Source organism: Crinia signifera, chromosome 8, assembly GCF_055691185.1.
Source record: "Crinia signifera chromosome 8, ASM5569118v1, whole genome shotgun sequence".
Classification (NCBI taxonomy): Eukaryota; Metazoa; Chordata; class Amphibia; order Anura; family Myobatrachidae; genus Crinia; species Crinia signifera.
The window spans coordinates 4,575,600-4,592,350 of NC_139224.1; the positions used below are offsets into that span (position 1 = coordinate 4,575,600).

Here is a 16,751-nt window from a genome sequence, read left to right on the forward strand (position 1 = left end):
CAACTCAGGTGCTGGCAATCATATAAGTAAGAGGGAAGTCCAGGAACAGATCTTTGTGTACCTAATGGAATGGGTCATGTCGGAGGGTATGTGGTTTCATACCTTCCACCATGACCCTCTTCAGGAAGGACACAATGCTCTGTTCCTGGACTTCCCTCTTAATGGCACAAAGTAAAAACCAGACCCGGTCAAAACCCTGGAACCCCGGACTAGACATCAAACTCTGCATTCCGGAGCTTGTAGTGTCCGGTCCGGGGGGTGTCTTTTCCTGGTGGTCTCTGTGATAGCATTCACCGGGGACATGGGGAAGGAGAGATTACAGCCTCCCCGTGTGGTCCGGACTGTTCCGGTTTTTATTACACCCCCGGACCGTGCAGGGAGGCTGTATTCTCCCCCTTCTCCTGGTGTCAGAGCAGTCCCACCGGAATTGACACCCCCGGCAATTAGGGTGACCAACTCATCCCTTTAATCCAGGACACATATTAATTACACAGGTTCTGTGGCTCGCTTTCACCTGGTTTTAAATTGCCACAGAACCTGTGTAATTAATATGTGTCCCGGATTAAAGGGATGAGTTGGTCACCCTACGGGCAAACAGAGCATTGTGTCCCTCCTGGAGAGGGTCGTGTTGGGAGGTATGTTTTTTGTATCCCAATGAGCATCTTAATGCCGGAAGAATGCTCAGCTATTTTTGGGAGCTACCTCAGAACAGCCGCTAGAGGGCAGACACGAGCCGCATTACAACTGCAGCCTGCAGGTCTCACGTCTGGCTCCACAATGGCTCTGCCAGTGCGCATGCGCCGCAGGATCCAGCCACCGGAGCTGTCAGTGCGCATGCGCCCCAGGATCCAGCCGCCGGGCTGCCAGTGCGCCTGCGAAGGCCGCTGGGTCCTCTCTCTCCACCCCCGCCCCCCTCCCCGCGCATGCGCCGCCGTGTTGTCAGGGGTGACGTGTCCCGGTGACAGGCTGGCAGCAGCAGGAAGTGGAGGGAGAGCAGCAGGCCGCCGAGATGCTGAAGAAGTTCGACAAGAAGGACGAGGAGTCCGGTGAGAGTACGGGGTGGGGATGTGCGGGGCTCGGGCCGGGGCCTGGTGCTGGACTGGTCAGTCTCTGACCAGGCCGTGCCCCCTGGGTATGGGCCAGTGATAGTAGTGGCAGCCTGAGCCAACCAGCAGCAGGGGAACTATAGGTCCCAGCATATCCTGCTCACACACTGGGGATAGGTAGTGTCCGACCCCCTGAGGGACACGAGCTTGCTGCAAATGGTGTGTATATGTGTGTGACATATATATATATATATATATATATATATATATATATATATGTCACACACATATACACACCATTTGCAGCAAGCTCGTGTGTGTGTGTGTGTGTGTGTGTATATATATATATATATATATATATACCTGGATTTCTCTCACACTCCAAAAACTGTTGGTTAATTGGTGTCTAAAGTAAATAACCCTAGCGTGTATGTGCCCATGCAATAGGGAATCTAGATTGTAATCTCCACTGGGACAGGGACTGATGATGTGAATGAAATATTATCTGCAAAACGTGGCATAAATAGTACCCCTTTCAGACCGCACTCTCGACCTGGGTTATTGCAGGGTCATTATGTCGCCAACCCGGGTCGAGGTACGGTGTGAAGCAGCTCGGCATTTCAACCCTGTCACAACCAGGGTTGGAAAGGCTCTGACACGGGTTGCAGTGCAGTGTGAATGGGTAATCCATGTCAAGTTCACACTATGGAGGTGGCAGCGCTGTCAGCTCCAAGCACTACCTCCTCCCCTGCCCCGCGATGACGCATCGCCACCCCCCCCCCTTTTTTTTGGGATGGCAGCAATAAGCCAGATCACATGTGGAGCTTGCCCAATAATGCAACTTGGCATTTGTGGTCTGAAAGGAGTATTACTTATACCCCTTTCCCACTACCAAAAATAACCCAGGATTTTGCGTGAGGACGCGCATCAACCTGGGTTTTTTGCTAGTGGAGATGCGTCCCCAGGCATGGTGAGGTGGGCTGCTAATGGGAAAGGGTGTGCTAGCTGGAACTGAGGCTGCAGGTAGAACTTCTTCAGAAATATGTCAGGATGTATTGAGTATCTTCTGAACAATTATTGTTACGTTTGTGGTTTGCTTATTACATGTATGTTTAGTATGCAGGTGAACATAGTCCTGCAGTTACATAATAAAACCACCAATCAGAGACATCTTTGTTACGGCTGAGATCAGAGCCCTTGTTTAGCAGACTGCAAAAGTCGGACTCTAAATTACAGTTTGTGGATCCTTGACCATTAATGGTATATTAGGGTGGATGTAATACCTTTTTAATTAAAGGTATGAGATAACCTGTTCTCTCAGAAGGATTTAAGGGACTGGACTTGTTACTTTTTGGGAGGAGGCTAAAGAAATCATTACGTTGAAGCAGTTCAGAAGGTCTAGCATTCAAGAGCCTGTTAGGGATGTGGTAAGCATCCTGACGGTCACGATGCCTCCAATCAAAATACTGATGCCAACATCCCAGCTATCTGCCGGCATCAAGGAGGATTCCAGACTGCCAGAATCCTGAACATATTTCGGGTGTGATGGCATTAAGCCGGGCGCAGGCATGGTTATATTTAGGCACTAGTTTGGGATTTAGGATTAGGCTGCGTGAGGGGGGGATGTGGTGTTTAAGATGTTGGTTGGGCACTAGCAGGAAGGGTTAGGCTAACTTGGTGGGAGGATGGTAAGGTTTTGGGGGGGGGGGGGGGGGGGGGGGCAGGGGTAAGGTGCCTTCATCCAACAAGGTATAGTGCAAGTTATTGATTGGTTACGTTTGCTGGGTTGAACCTGGCACCAACCTTATGGGGTCTTCTCCTGCGAGTGATGCTTTTAGGTCGTCAAACCCAAAGGTCTGGTGGGCCCTGGGAGAACCAGACAAGCTTTGGGCTCAAATGTGAAGCCATGTGACAAAGTCAAGGACGCTCCCCCCCCCCCCCCCCCCATTTGTTATTGTGCCAACATTTTACAGTCTGCCATTCAGCGGATATTTTATTCATTCAGGTCATTTCCTGTCACAGTGGAGCGACGTTGGTTGGCCGAGCCAGCCTGCAGCCCATCTGTTTGCTGGAAACCAGTTACCCACGCTGACCTATTCATTATTTATTTATTACGTTTCTTATATAGCGCAGCATATTCCGTTGCACTTTACAAAAGGAGACCGTGATATTCATGAGCTAGTGGTAATGAATGCTAGATTAGCCCATACCATGGTAACTGCAATACTCCTCACAATGATCAAAGACCAGCCGAGTTGGCGCTGCCCTATTTTGAGAATCCCCAATGTCTCTGAGGTGTGAGCACAATGGTAGCTCTATAAGGAGCACTCTGTAATTACTGTTTATTTTTTATTATATTTGAAAAAACAAGTAGGGAAAAGGTGTGGACACGGTCCGATTTTGGCTATTGATTTTTGCCTATATCATCAAAACAGATAGCATGTTAGTTCAAATCGCACCGTGTTTAGCTGCTTCTGATCGTGATGTGTGGCCCCACAGCGTCAGAATCTAAAGTAGAAATAGACTGTGCGGCACGGTCTATTTCTATCTCGTAACGAGGACCTGCTGCATTGTGTACGCCACCATTCGTCACATACCGGGTGCCCGATGCTGACGATATCATATCGATATTGGTGGCCGCAGAATTGCACCATGTGTACACACATCAAAGTAGAACATTCAATCTTTGTACAATAATAATAATAATTTTATTTATATAGCATTGCGACTGGGGAGGCAGGGTCGCAATGTCATTGGTAGGAAATCACGACCAGGTAGCAGGTTAGGATGTAATCCACAATTATACATAAATGGACTGCAGAATGGACTGTCCTGTGTCACTATGTAACGGAACTGTTCAGGAATGCAGTATGCAGAATATCGCTAAGTGAATGTTAAGGAATTGTTCAGGAATGCAGTATGCAGAATATCACTAAGTGAATGTTAAGGAATTGTTCAGGAATGCAGTATGCAGAATATCACTAAGTGAATGTTAAGGAATTGCTCAGGAATGCAGTATGCAGAATATCACTAAGTGAATGTTAAGGAATTGCTCAGGAATGCAGTATGCAGAATATCACTAAGTGAATGTTAAGGAATTGTTCAGGAATGCAGTATGCAGAATATCACTAAGTGAATGTTAAGGAATTGCTCAGGAATGCAGTATGCAGAATATCACTAAGTGAATGTTAAGGAATTGTTCAGGAATGCAGTATGCAGAATATCACTAAGTGAATGTTAAGGAATTGTTCAGGAATGCAGTATGCAGAATATCACTAAGTGAATTGTCTTTGCAATTTCAGGAGGTGGCTCCAACCCCTTCCAGCACTTAGAGAAAAGTGCGGTTCTCCAAGAGGTAAGTATTGCTGATTCTTTTTCTTTGTTTTGGGGGCGATGGGCACAAACTATAATATTTGGGACTCTGTAAAGCAGAGGATAAACCTCTTTAGGTAAAAGTAATTTATGATCTACTTTCCCCCACGTTGCAAAGACGCCATTGTGCACTACAGCAGTGACTTTCCATAGGGATTAATGATTTACACAACCTTGAGGAGAATATTGCAGACTGTTTCCAATAAACGATGTTGTGTCTTTTCCTGGCATAAGAAATTCTGGTACTCTTTACCTAGAACGGCGGGCATCGCGGGTACATTTATGTGTGGCCGCGACGCGATGCCCGCGATTTCCCATTGAAACCCATGTTAAACATGGAAATCGTGTCGGTCGCGTCGCGGCCGGCCATAAATGTACCCGCGATGCCCGCGACGCGATGCTCCCGATTTCCCATAGGAATCAATGTTAAAAGGCGCGATGGACCCGATTTTACTGTTAAATGGCTCAATGGACCCGATTTGGCCATAGAAATCAATGTTAAATGGGCCACAGAGCCCATTAACCCTTAAATGTCCCCCCCCAATTTTTAACGCCACCCCACGATCCACGCGAACCCGAAGCGTGGCGAGCGGCGGCGGTACGCGTCCTCCGACCTTTTCATGCCCTACTATCCACTAGGGCGTGGAGTGAGAATATAATAGTGTGGCGAGCGCAGCGAGCCACCGAGCCCGAAGCGTGGCGAGCGCACGCGGATACCTTCACAGGTAGACGCGTCCCCTCGCGGGCTTCACAGGTGTCCGTGGCGACGCCGACACCTGTGAAGCCCGCGAGGGGACGCGTCTACCTGTGAAGGTATCCGCGTCCCCTCGCTGCGCTCGCCACGCTTCGGGCTCGGTGGCTCGCTGCGCTCGCCACACTATTATATTCTCACTCCACGCCCTAGTGGATAGTAGGGCATGAAAAGGTCGGAGGACGCGTACCGCCGCCCCTCGCGGGCTCGCTGCGCTCGCCACGCTTCGGGTTCGCGTGGATCGTGGGGTGGCGTTAAAAATTGGGGGGGACATTTAAGGGTTAATTGTGCTTATTTGGGCTCTGTGGCCCATTTAACATTGATTCCTAGGGCCAAATCGGGTCCATTGAGGCATTTAACACTCAAATCGCGGTCAATCTGCCTTTTTAACATTGTTCCCTATGGGAAAATCGCGGGCATCGCGGCCATCCCGATTTACCCGCGATGCCCGCGATTTTTACCCCCGACGACCGCGATTTCAATCGCGGGCGCCGTTCTAGGTAAAGAGTACCGAAATTCTAAGTGTAACCTCCACCCCTACCTATACTCAGCGGTGGCAGCGTGTATGGGTTGGGCCAATGAATATGGCCTCAACTTGCGTATAGCTATTCCACAAAGGTTGTTTTTGGGGTTAAACAGTCCAGAGATCAGTCAGTTCTGTGGGTATCTTGCAATTTGTATATCATCTACTGTAACTCCCAAGAGTATTGCTTATCCCACCCAGTGTAACCTATAAAGTGCGCCCAAAATGGCTGCCTCCTTTGTAATAAAAGGACTTTACTGTAAATGTAAAGCGCTTTCAGTCCCCATGGAGAATAATGCTATGTAATTATAATATAATTTCAGCTGTCATATTCGCTGCCTCCACTCTGTAGGTTATAGGAAGTGAATATGTAGATAATATAATTGTTCCTACATCTTTATAGTCTATGTGACGTCACATCAATCACTTTAGGCCTACATGCTCCAGATTCACGAACACGTGTCTGACATATAGATCTGTACATTATTATCCCCATAATAAGCCGCACGTGTACCTGTATGCCTTCATCAGTAACTAGAATGTTGTGGTTAATGATTACACCGATCTGTGTTGTTTCTGACCCTTCTCTATGGGAAGCTGCTGCGGTGTGCGGGTTTTATGGATGGTTACTGTGGGGCTTGCATTTATATCAGAGCAGTCTAATGACCTCATGGCATGATATTGATGACAGTCACTAATTATTATTTTTGTCTTTGTCATTAGGCTCGTTTGTTTAACGAGACTCCGATCAACCCCCGAAAATGTGCTCACATCCTGACCAAGATATTGTACCTGATAAACCAGGTTTGTGTAACCTACCGGTATCTCGATTTGCACGTTATACTGTATGTGTAGTAATAATGGGTGTATTTTATCATTCCATGGGCACAATGGAGGTAGACGTTTACCCCTGCAGTTGGGGCACACCCTGTAAGTAAGCGCATCCCCATAGGAGGCAGGGCAGTAGGAGTAAAGCAGACCTCTCCCTCCCTGGGATTAGGATGCCCGGTATAGTAGGTAGCAGCAGAGTTTATCATATTTTTTTGTCTGGACGTTTTCTTGGGGTTCAGGATCCCTTATCGGTAGATGCTGCCCTTTGTGGCATATCTGACACTTGTCTTCTGGGAATCTCTTAGTTCTCTCTAGAGAGAAGGGCCTAGAACACGTTGCTCTACTGCCAGGAAACGGTTCACCCTTACACCAGTATTGGAGAGTCTGTGGACATGGGGGGAGATTCTCTAAGAATCTTCGCCGCCCATCGCATTTATAATTATCGCATATGTTCTAACATATGCGATAATTATGGCACAGGACAGCTCTTGCGTTAAGAGCTGTCCTTTGCGGTGAGAGTCGCCGGGTCCCAGCAGGTCCCGACGGCTCCCCCCTCCCTCACACACCCGGCGCTGCTGCTGCTGTGCCGGGCTCTCCTCCTCCCTGCACCCGGAAGAGGATCAGTGCAGGGAGGAGGTCACAGGTCCGGGCAGCGCTGCGCTGTGCTGCCCGGACACAGGTGAGGGGGCGATGCGGGGCGGCGGTGGGATGCGGTAGAAGCCCATTGGCTTCTATGGGGAATCGCCAGATTTTTCTGGCGATGCCCCCCACCGCGTTAACCCGGCGGGGGATGCTTACAGCATCCCAAAATGCGGTAAAAACCCAGATAACGGGGTTTTTACCGCATTTCTTGCATAGAGAATCTCCCCCGTAGTCATTTGCTCATTCATTAACCTACGTGCATTGGTTCTCAAACTCTGTCCTTAGGAACAACTTGTCAGTGAGTAATTACACCTGTGCACCTGGCGGAAAACATGATCTGGTCACATCCTATCTGTTCAAGTACTGAGGGGTAGATGTATGAAGCAGTGATAAAGTGCCAGCCAATCAGCTTCTGACTGTTAAGTTACAGGCTGGGTTAAAAAATGGACAGACAGGAGCTGATTGGCCGGTGTTAAAGTACCAGGCGCTGTATCACTGCTTCATACATCTACCCCTGAGATTGGGAACCTATGTCCTACAGTATATGCCCCACTTTCTGTTGGTATGCTGGGGATAATACACCCCATCTCCTATCCGGGGGTATTTATCAAAGCTTGGAGAGAGACAATATTTTGAGAGATAAATGGATCTATATACTAAGCTTTGGGCAGTGACTAGGTAAAAGCTAATCAGCTCATAACTGTAATTTGTTATATGCAGTTAGTGGCTGAATGCCTGGTACTTTATCTCTCACACTTTTTGTCTCTCTCTGAGCCTTGATAAATACCCCCTTAGTGTGGGATGTCACACCGATGGGTTTTCTTTACCGAGTCACCCTGCACCTTTCAAAATCTATGCAGTTTTTCTTTGCTGTCTGAGGTGTCATTCTCTGCTGTGGTGCTCCTAGCACATGTTGGTCTGTAACTATGCTGAAATACAGACCAGACTGTGCTAGAAGCACCGCAGCATAAAGTTACACCCCCCCCAGGCATTAAGGGGAACTGCACAGGTTTTGAGAGGTGCAGGTAAATGGTGCGATGTTGGAATCAGCAGAACCTGACTATTAAATGTCACGCAGCAAGTTACAGACATGTTCTCACATAATGACTGTAATGTACCGTGGTCACCTTTTTATCCTGCCATGATTTCTCTCTCTCTTAAACTATAGGGTGAGCACATGGGCGCCACAGAAGCCACAGAAGCCTTCTTTGCCATGACGAAACTGTTCCAGTCCAATGATGTAAGTGCCCTGAAGCAAATAATAGAAGGGTTTTGTTATTGATAAACCAGCGTTGGGTGAGAGACGGCCCAGGGGCCACCCGCAACTTCTAACATTGTAGTGTTGCCAGTAACAGCCAATCTGATAGTAGGTATCAGCCTAGAAAATAAGAGACTGGATCTGTTAGGTTGCTATGGACAACACCATGACTTCAATATTAAAAGCTTGAGTAAATGTACCACCTAGTTGATAAAAAGGGGTCTTCACAATCCATCTCCCATCATATGTAGAGGGCTTAAGGAGCTGTATGATCTATAACGTGTCACTGACCACAGCCGTGCGTCTCTCCCTCAGCCTACGCTCCGCAGAATGTGCTACCTCACTATAAAGGAGATGGCGAGTATTTCCGAGGACGTGATCATTGTCACCAGCAGGTCAGTGTTCTGTCCCAAGGCTTATGTGTTACTGACCACATGCGACTGTTCTAGCACACTGTATTGTATTCATGGGTCTCACAGGGTTAACATCAGGGTTGTGGGCGGATCCAGAGGACCGGGCACCAATCAGCAAAGCTTTCAGGAATCCCAGGATGCACGGCTTCCCTCCCCTAATTACCCCGCCTCCATGTTCCGCTCCCCAGTAATTTGCCGGTGCACCGTACTTTCAGCTGGGGCATGTTGATGTGTAGTCTAAGCAAAGTTATGACTGTAATTATAACTTAATGTTCCCTTGGCAGTTTAACCAAAGACATGACTGGGAAGGACGACAGCTACAGGGGTCCCGCGGTGCGAGCACTCTGCAGAATCACGGATGTACGTTGTTTTCCAGCCAGCCGGCTTCTCTTCCCATTGGCTGATCATTGATCTTTGGTGTCACATTATCATTTCTTGTCTGTCTGTATATAGAACACCATGCTGCAGGCTATTGAACGTTATATGAAACAAGCCATAGTGGATAAGATGCCCAGCGTATCCAGCTCTGCTCTGGTCTCCTCCCTGGTAGGTGGCAATCTCTTATAAATTAGTTCCTATTAACGGAATACTGTTAATGGTTCTATCAAAAACCGTTTAACCCCTATATGCTGCTGAGACTGTTCTTTACCCCTCCAGCATCTGCTGAAGACAAGTTTTGACGTAGTGAAGCGCTGGGTTAACGAGGCGCAGGAAGCGGCGTCCAGCGATAACATGATGGTTCAGGTGAGACTTCTGCTTAGAATCCCAGGAACATTTTGCATTCCCGGCCACCTTCCCTGTGCGGTGATCATATTCCTCCTGTTCCCCTCCAGTATCACGCTCTAGGATTGCTCTATCATGTCCGCAAAAATGATCGCCTCTCCGTCAACAAGATGCTGAGCAAGTTCATGCGCCACGGCCTGAAGTCTCCCTTCGCCTACTGCATGATGATCCGCGTGGCCAGCAAGCTTCTGGACGAGGAAGACGGGAGGTGAGGGGCTCAATGGTGCGATATTCAGGTGTGATGCCCACTTGTCAGGTTGGGTAGTAACAGCCCTTCTCTTCCAGCCGGGACAGTCCCCTGTTCGATTTCATCGAGAGCTGCCTGAGAAACAAGCATGAAATGGTCGTGTACGAAGCGGCCTCTGCGATCGTCAACCTGCCCTCCTGCACTGCCAAAGAGCTGGCTCCTGCCGTGTCCGGTGAGTGGGTCGGAGGCCTACAATCTGCATTCAATAAATACTCTGTTCTAAGCAAGATAGATTATAATATTACTGGACTCATGCCCCTGGGGGAAACGCACGGAGAGAACAGTCCTACTCCACACAGATGAGGCCTTGTTGGAATAACTTTAGGCCCCATATGCAAATAGGCAGACACATCAGTTTTTTATGGCAACCACTGTCGCCTATCCGTTTGTCAGAATTGCTTTTATTGCTACAATCGTATTGTTAATAAAGTTATTTTATAACAATGATATTTAGACATTTTTCTCGCTTTCTAAACTTCAGATGACTTTTATTATAATGCAATAATTATAGACTACAAATGTGAATAAAACTAGAAAGTGATGAACTTAATTGTTTTATTCCAGTGTTACAGCTGTTCTGCAGCTCCCCCAAAGCCGCGCTGCGCTACGCTGCCGTCAGAACCCTGAACAAGGTACTGTTCTCCCATCCGGTGACACTTGGCAGATAGCAGAGTTTTATGGACGCACCTTTTACCTTTCCCCATTACCGATACTGTTGCCTGAAAATGTAGAAATGCGTTATTACGTGTTTTGTGCAGCATCCGATCACATTCATACATAGGCTACACACTCCTCTGCGACTTTTCTTATTAATAATACATGGCTACCGTCTATGATTTTCGGTTGTGCCTTATATCGTCAGGCATTACTGTAGACTTGTGTTTTCCTGGCAGAAGATTTCAATGTGAATGTGCTCTCTGCATTCAATTCCATTGTATTTAGGGAACATCTTTGTGTCTAGCACAATGGAAATAACCAACTGCCTGGTGATATAAAGGCAGAACTGACGCACCCTGCAAAGAGATAGGGAAGTGGTAGAATATGTGCAAGCCAGTCGTATGTCCGTGGAAGAACTCTGACATCTAGAACAGGGATCAATGAAAGTAATTTATTGTGGCCCAGATTATTGGGATCTGGATTTTAAGTCAACATTTCCCATGTGGACCTTTTGAGGTCAACCTCATAACGGTCGACAGTATGAACCCCTCCCCAGATTATTGTACTGACTTTCCGTTTCAAGCAGAGCTAAACCTAAAATACTACATACTGTATACACATAAACGAAGGACGTTTACAGAGGCAAAAGTCTGTGACCTATTAGGGGTTATACACATGAAGAACTGATCATTTATGAGCCTTAGATTTTAGCAGAGGCCACAGGTGTTACCGATAGCGACCTAGTGTCCTATCATCTGCTCCCTGACACATTTCTCCTTTATTGACTTTGGTGTAGGTGGCCATGAAACACCCATCAGCTGTAACCGCCTGCAACCTGGACCTAGAGAATCTGGTGACGGACTCTAACCGCAGTATCGCCACCCTGGCGATCACCACACTGCTGAAGACCGGCAGCGAGAGCAGCATCGACAGACTCATGAAACAGATCTCATCCTTCATGTCTGAAATATCCGACGAGTTCAAGGTTCGGACTGAGCTGATGCTTTTTGTTTGCGGTAGCCTAGACCTAACCTGTGGGTGATCTGTAATATACAGGGTTTTGGTTGGCAGATATTATATTAAAGGGGTTCTTTCATCGGGGTGGTATGTCTGCGGGATGCTGATTGGGTGAAGTGCCTTCAGCTACAGAACAGGGGGGTAAGGACCGCCCAGTCAGCTAGGGAACAGGGGGATAAGGACCGCCCAGTCAGCTACAGAACAGGGGGATAAGGACCGCCCAGTCAGCTTCCATACAGGAGGGTAAGGGCCGCCTAGTCAGGTACAGAACAGGAGGGTAAGGGCCGCCTAGTCAGGTACAGAACAGGAGGGTAAGGACCGCCCAGTCAGCTACAAAACAGGAGGGTAAGGACCGCCCCCACCTGGGCTTGTCATTAAGTATGGAATAAAGCAGGAAGTGCAGGACACTGTAGTTCCTGGTACAGAAGTGGGGCATGTGAGTTGGTACATTTATATGACATTAGGGCTCATTGCTCACTCTTCATGTATTTCTGTATTGTCGCAGGTGGTGGTTGTGCAGGCGATCAGCGCTCTTTGTCACAAGTACCCCCGCAAGCATGCAGTCTTGATGAGCTTCCTGTTTACAATGCTTCGGGAAGAGGTAAGGTCACATGCTAAACTGTAATTTGATTATCTCTGTTGTAAAGTCTAATGAATATCTGATCTTGGTAAGTTATTCCGGCTCGATTCCATTTCTGCAACATGGGTAATATGGTGAATATGGCTGAAGTTCCAGGTCCGACCACTTGTCCCGTACCTTGTTACCTACGTCTTGTTTCCCCACAGGGTGGTTTTGACTACAAGCGGGCGATCGTTGACTGTATCATCAGTATCATAGAAGAGAACCCAGAGAGCAAAGAGACCGGACTATCGCATCTGTGCGAGTTCATAGAGGACTGCGAGTTCACTGTCCTGGCCACCCGCATCCTCCACCTCCTCGGGCAGGAAGGGCCACGGACCGCCAACCCCTCCAAGTACATCCGCTTCATCTACAATCGGGTTATACTGGAGAACGAGGAGGTTCGGGCAGGTCAGACTCGCCGCTTTGTGGGGCATTTGGTCTTTACATTAATAACGTGTCCGGATATTGGTGTCTGACTTTGTTATTCTGTCTGATAGGTGCTGTCAGTGCGTTGGCCAAATTTGGCGCTCAGAACGAGGACATGTTGCCCAGCATTTTGGTGCTGTTGAAGAGGTAAGGGAATTCACCTAGACAGGATCATCCATTGGGGTAAATGTACGAAGATGGGAGTTCTATGGAAGATGTGATGTTGCCCATAGCAACCAATCAGATTATATCTATCATCTTCTAGAAGGTGCTAAATAAATAAGTAGAATCTGGTTGGTTTCTATGGGCAACATCCCATCATATTCTACTTATTTTTTTATCAACTTCTAGAAGATAATAGATAGAATTTGATTGGTTGCTATGGGCAACATCACATCTTCCTTAGAACTCCCATCTTCGTAAATGTACCCCATGGCCTGGGTATAGCAAAAGTACGCTAGTGCTATGGATAAGGACGGAGACAAAATTCGTGTATGTAGGTTAATAACAGTTGGGTGTGGGCAGGGGTAGAACAACTGGTAACCAATCATATCATCAGAATAGTCCCAGCAGAAGATGAGTCGGTGATCTGTTGTGTGATGTGTCAGTGAGGACAGGGCTGCATGTGACAGGGGCAGTGACATGATGTGAGGAGGGGAATGGGGGCAGCAGGAAGCCACAGACTGAGAGTTATATAGTGGGAGGAGCAGGGTCCCCAGCAGCACAGAGTATATCAGGAGATGAGTGATGTGTCAGTGAGGATAGGACTGCATGTGACAGGGGCAGTGATATGATGTGAGGAGGTGACTGGAGGCAGCAGGAAGCCACAGACTGAGAGTTATATAGTGGGAGGAGCAGGGTCCTCCGCAGCACAGAGTATATCAGGAGATGAGTGATGTGTTAGTGAGGACAGGGCTGCATGTGACAGGGGCAGTGACATGATGTGAGGAGGTGACTGGAGGCAGCAGGAAGCCACAGACTGAGAGTTATATAGTGGGAGGAGCAGGGTCCCCAGCAGCACAGAGTATATCAGGAGATGGGGGATGTGACTGTGAGGACAGGGCTGCATGTGACAGGGGCAGTGACATGATGTGAGGAGGGGAATGGAGGCAGCAGGAAGCCACAGACTGAGAGTTATATAGTGGGAGGAGCAGGGTCCCCAGCAGCACAGAGTATATCAGGAGATGGGGGATGTGACTGTGAGGACAGGGCTGCATGTGACAGGGGCAGTGACATGATGTGAGGAGGGGAATGGAGGCAGCAGGAAGCCACAGACTGAGAGTTATATAGTGGGAGGGAGCAGGGTCCCCAGCAGCACAGAGTATATCAGGAGATGAGGGATGTGTCAGTGAGGACAGGGCTGCATGAGACAGGGGCAGTGACATGATGTGAGGAGGGGAATAGAGGCAGCAGGAAGCCACAGACTGAGAGTTATATAGTGGGAGGGGCAAGGTCCCCAGCAGCACAGAGTATATCAGGAGATGAGGGATGTGTCAGTGAGGACAGGGCTGCATGTGACAGGGGCAGTGACATGATGTGAGGAGGGGATGGAGGCAGCAGGAAGCCACAGACTGAGAGTTATATAGTGGGAGGAGCAGGGTCCCCAGCAGCACAGAGTATATCAGGAGATGAGTGATGTGTCCGTGAGGACAGGGCTGCATGTGACAGGGGCAGTGACATGATGTGAGGAGGGGGATGGAGGCCACAGACTGAGAGTTATATAGTGGGAGGGGCAGGGTCCCCAGCAGCACAGAGTATATCAGGAGATGAGGGATGTGTCAGTGAGGACAGGGCTGCATGTGACAGGAGCAGTGACATGATGTGAGGAGGGGAATGGAGGCAGCAGGAAGCCACAGACTGAGAGTTATATAGTGGGAGGAGCAGGGTCCCCAGCAGCACAGAGTATATCAGGAGATGAGGGATGTGTCATTGAGGACAGGGCTGCATGTGACAGGGACAGTGACATGATGTGAGGAGGGGAATGGGGGCAGCAGGAAGTCACAGACTGATAGTTATATAGTGGGAGGAGCAGGGTCCCCAGCAGCACAGAGTATATCAGGAGATGAGGGATGTGTCAGTGAGGGGGCTGCATGTGACAGGGGCAGTGACATGATGTGAGGAGGAGAATGGGGACAGCAGGAAGCCACAGACTGAGAGTTATATAGTGGGAGGAGCAGGATCCCCAGCAGCACAGAGTATATCAGGAGATGAGGGATGTGTCAGTGAGGACAGGGCTGCATGTGACAGGGGCAGTGACATGATGTGAGGAGGAGAATGGGGGCAGCAGGAAGCCACAGACTGAGAATTATATAGTGGGAGGAGCAGGGTCCCCAGCAGCACAGAGTATATCAGGAGATGAGTGATGTGTCAGTGAGGACAGGGCTGCATGTGACAGGGGCAGTGACATGATGTGAGGAGGGGAATGGAGGCAGCAGGAAGCCACAGACTGAGAGTTATATAGTGGGAGGAGCAGGGTCCCCAGCAGCACAGAGTATATCAGGAGAGGAGTGATGTGTCAGTGAGGACAGGGCTGCATGTGACTGGGGCAGTGACATGATGTGAGGAGGGGATGGAGGCAGCAGGAAGCCACAGACTGAGAGTTATATAGTGGGAAGAGCAGGGTCCCCAGCAGCACAGAGTATATCAGGAGATGAGGGATGTGTCAGCGAGGACAGGGCTGCATGTGACAGGGGCAGTGACATGATGTGAGGAGGGGAATGGGGGCAGCAGGAAGCCACAAACTGACAGTTATATAGTGGGAGGAGCAGGGTCCCCAGCAGCACAGAGTATATCAGGAGAGGAGTGATGTGTCAGTGAGGACAGGGCTGCATGTGACAGGGGCAGTGACATGATGTGAGGAGGGGAATGGAGGCAGCAGGAAGCCACAGACTGAGAGTTATATAGTGGGAGGTGCAGGGTCCCCAGCAGCACAGAGTATATCAGGAGATGAGGGATGTGTCAGCGAGGACAGGGCTGCATGTGACAGGGGCAGTGACATGATGTGAGGAGGGGAATGGGGGCAGCAGGAAGCCACAAACTGACAGTTATATAGTGGGAGGAGCAGGGTCCCCAGCAGCACAGAGTATATCAGGAGAGGAGTGATGTGTCAGTGAGGACAGGGCTGCATGTGACAGGGGCAGTGACATGATGTGAGGAGGGGAATGGAGGCAGCAGGAAGCCACAGACTGAGAGTTATATAGTGGGAGGTGCAGGGTCCCCAGCAGCACAGAGTATATCAGGAGATGAGGGATGTGTCAGCGAGGACAGGGCTGCATGTGACAGGGGCAGTGACATGATGTGAGGAGGGGAATGGAGGCAGCAGGAAGCCACAGACTGACAGTTATATAGTGGGAGGAGCAGGGTCCCCAGCAGCACAGAGTATATCAGGAGATGAGGGATGTGTCAGTGAGGACAGGGCTGCATGTAACGGGCAGTGACATGATGTGAGGAGGGGAATGGGGGCAGCAGGAAGCCACAGACTGACAGTTATATAGTGGGAGGAGCTGGGTCCCCAGCAGCACAGAGTATATCAGGAGATGAGTGATGTGTCAGTGAGGACAGGGCTGCATGTGACAGGGGCAGTGACATGATGTGAGGAGGGGAATGGGGGCAGCAGGAAGCCACAGACTGAGAGTTATATAGTGGGAGGAGCTGGGTCCCCAGCAGCACAGAGTATATCAGGATATGAGGGATGTGTCAGTGAGGACAGGGCTGCATGTGACAGGGGCAGTGACATGATGTGAGGAGGGGAATGGAGGCAGCAGGAAGCCACAGACTGAGAGTTATATAGTGGGAGGAGCAATGTCCCCAGCAGCACAGAGTATATCAGGAGATGAGGGATGTGTCAGTGAGGACAGGGCTGCATGTGACAGGGGCAGTGACATGATGTGAGGAAGGGAATGGAGGCAGCAGGAAGCCACAGACTGAGAGTTATATAGTAGGAAGAGCAGGGTCCCCAGCAGCACAGAGTATATCAGGAGATGAGTGATGTGTCAGCGAGGACAGGGGCAGTGACATGATGTGAGGAGGGGAATGGAGGCAGCAGGAAGCCACCAACTGACAGTTATATAGTGGGAGGAGCAGGGTCCCCAGCAGCACAGAGTATATCAGGAGATGAGGGATGTGTCAGTGAGGACAGGGCTGCATGTGACAGGGGCAGTGAC

General features: G+C 49.3%; 1 protein-coding gene across 1 annotated transcript in view; it reads left to right on the forward strand.

Moving 5' to 3' along the window:
- Nucleotides 1-851: 851 nt before the first annotated feature.
- Nucleotides 852-16,751, forward strand: part of COPG1 (coat protein complex I subunit gamma 1) — a 31,839-nt gene continuing 15,939 nt past the window's right edge. Inside the window, exons 1-15 of the mRNA XM_083155614.1 lie at nt 852-1,046; nt 4,349-4,401; nt 6,416-6,496; nt 8,334-8,405; nt 8,739-8,818; nt 9,121-9,196; nt 9,290-9,382; nt 9,494-9,580; nt 9,670-9,827; nt 9,905-10,038; nt 10,431-10,498; nt 11,320-11,508; nt 12,046-12,141; nt 12,327-12,570; nt 12,660-12,735. Coding sequence (XP_083011740.1) covers nt 1,010-1,046; nt 4,349-4,401; nt 6,416-6,496; nt 8,334-8,405; nt 8,739-8,818; nt 9,121-9,196; nt 9,290-9,382; nt 9,494-9,580; nt 9,670-9,827; nt 9,905-10,038; nt 10,431-10,498; nt 11,320-11,508; nt 12,046-12,141; nt 12,327-12,570; nt 12,660-12,735 — 1,544 coding nt within the window. The 5' untranslated portion in view covers nt 852-1,009. The remainder of the gene's footprint in view (nt 1,047-4,348; nt 4,402-6,415; nt 6,497-8,333; nt 8,406-8,738; nt 8,819-9,120; nt 9,197-9,289; nt 9,383-9,493; nt 9,581-9,669; nt 9,828-9,904; nt 10,039-10,430; nt 10,499-11,319; nt 11,509-12,045; nt 12,142-12,326; nt 12,571-12,659; nt 12,736-16,751) is intronic.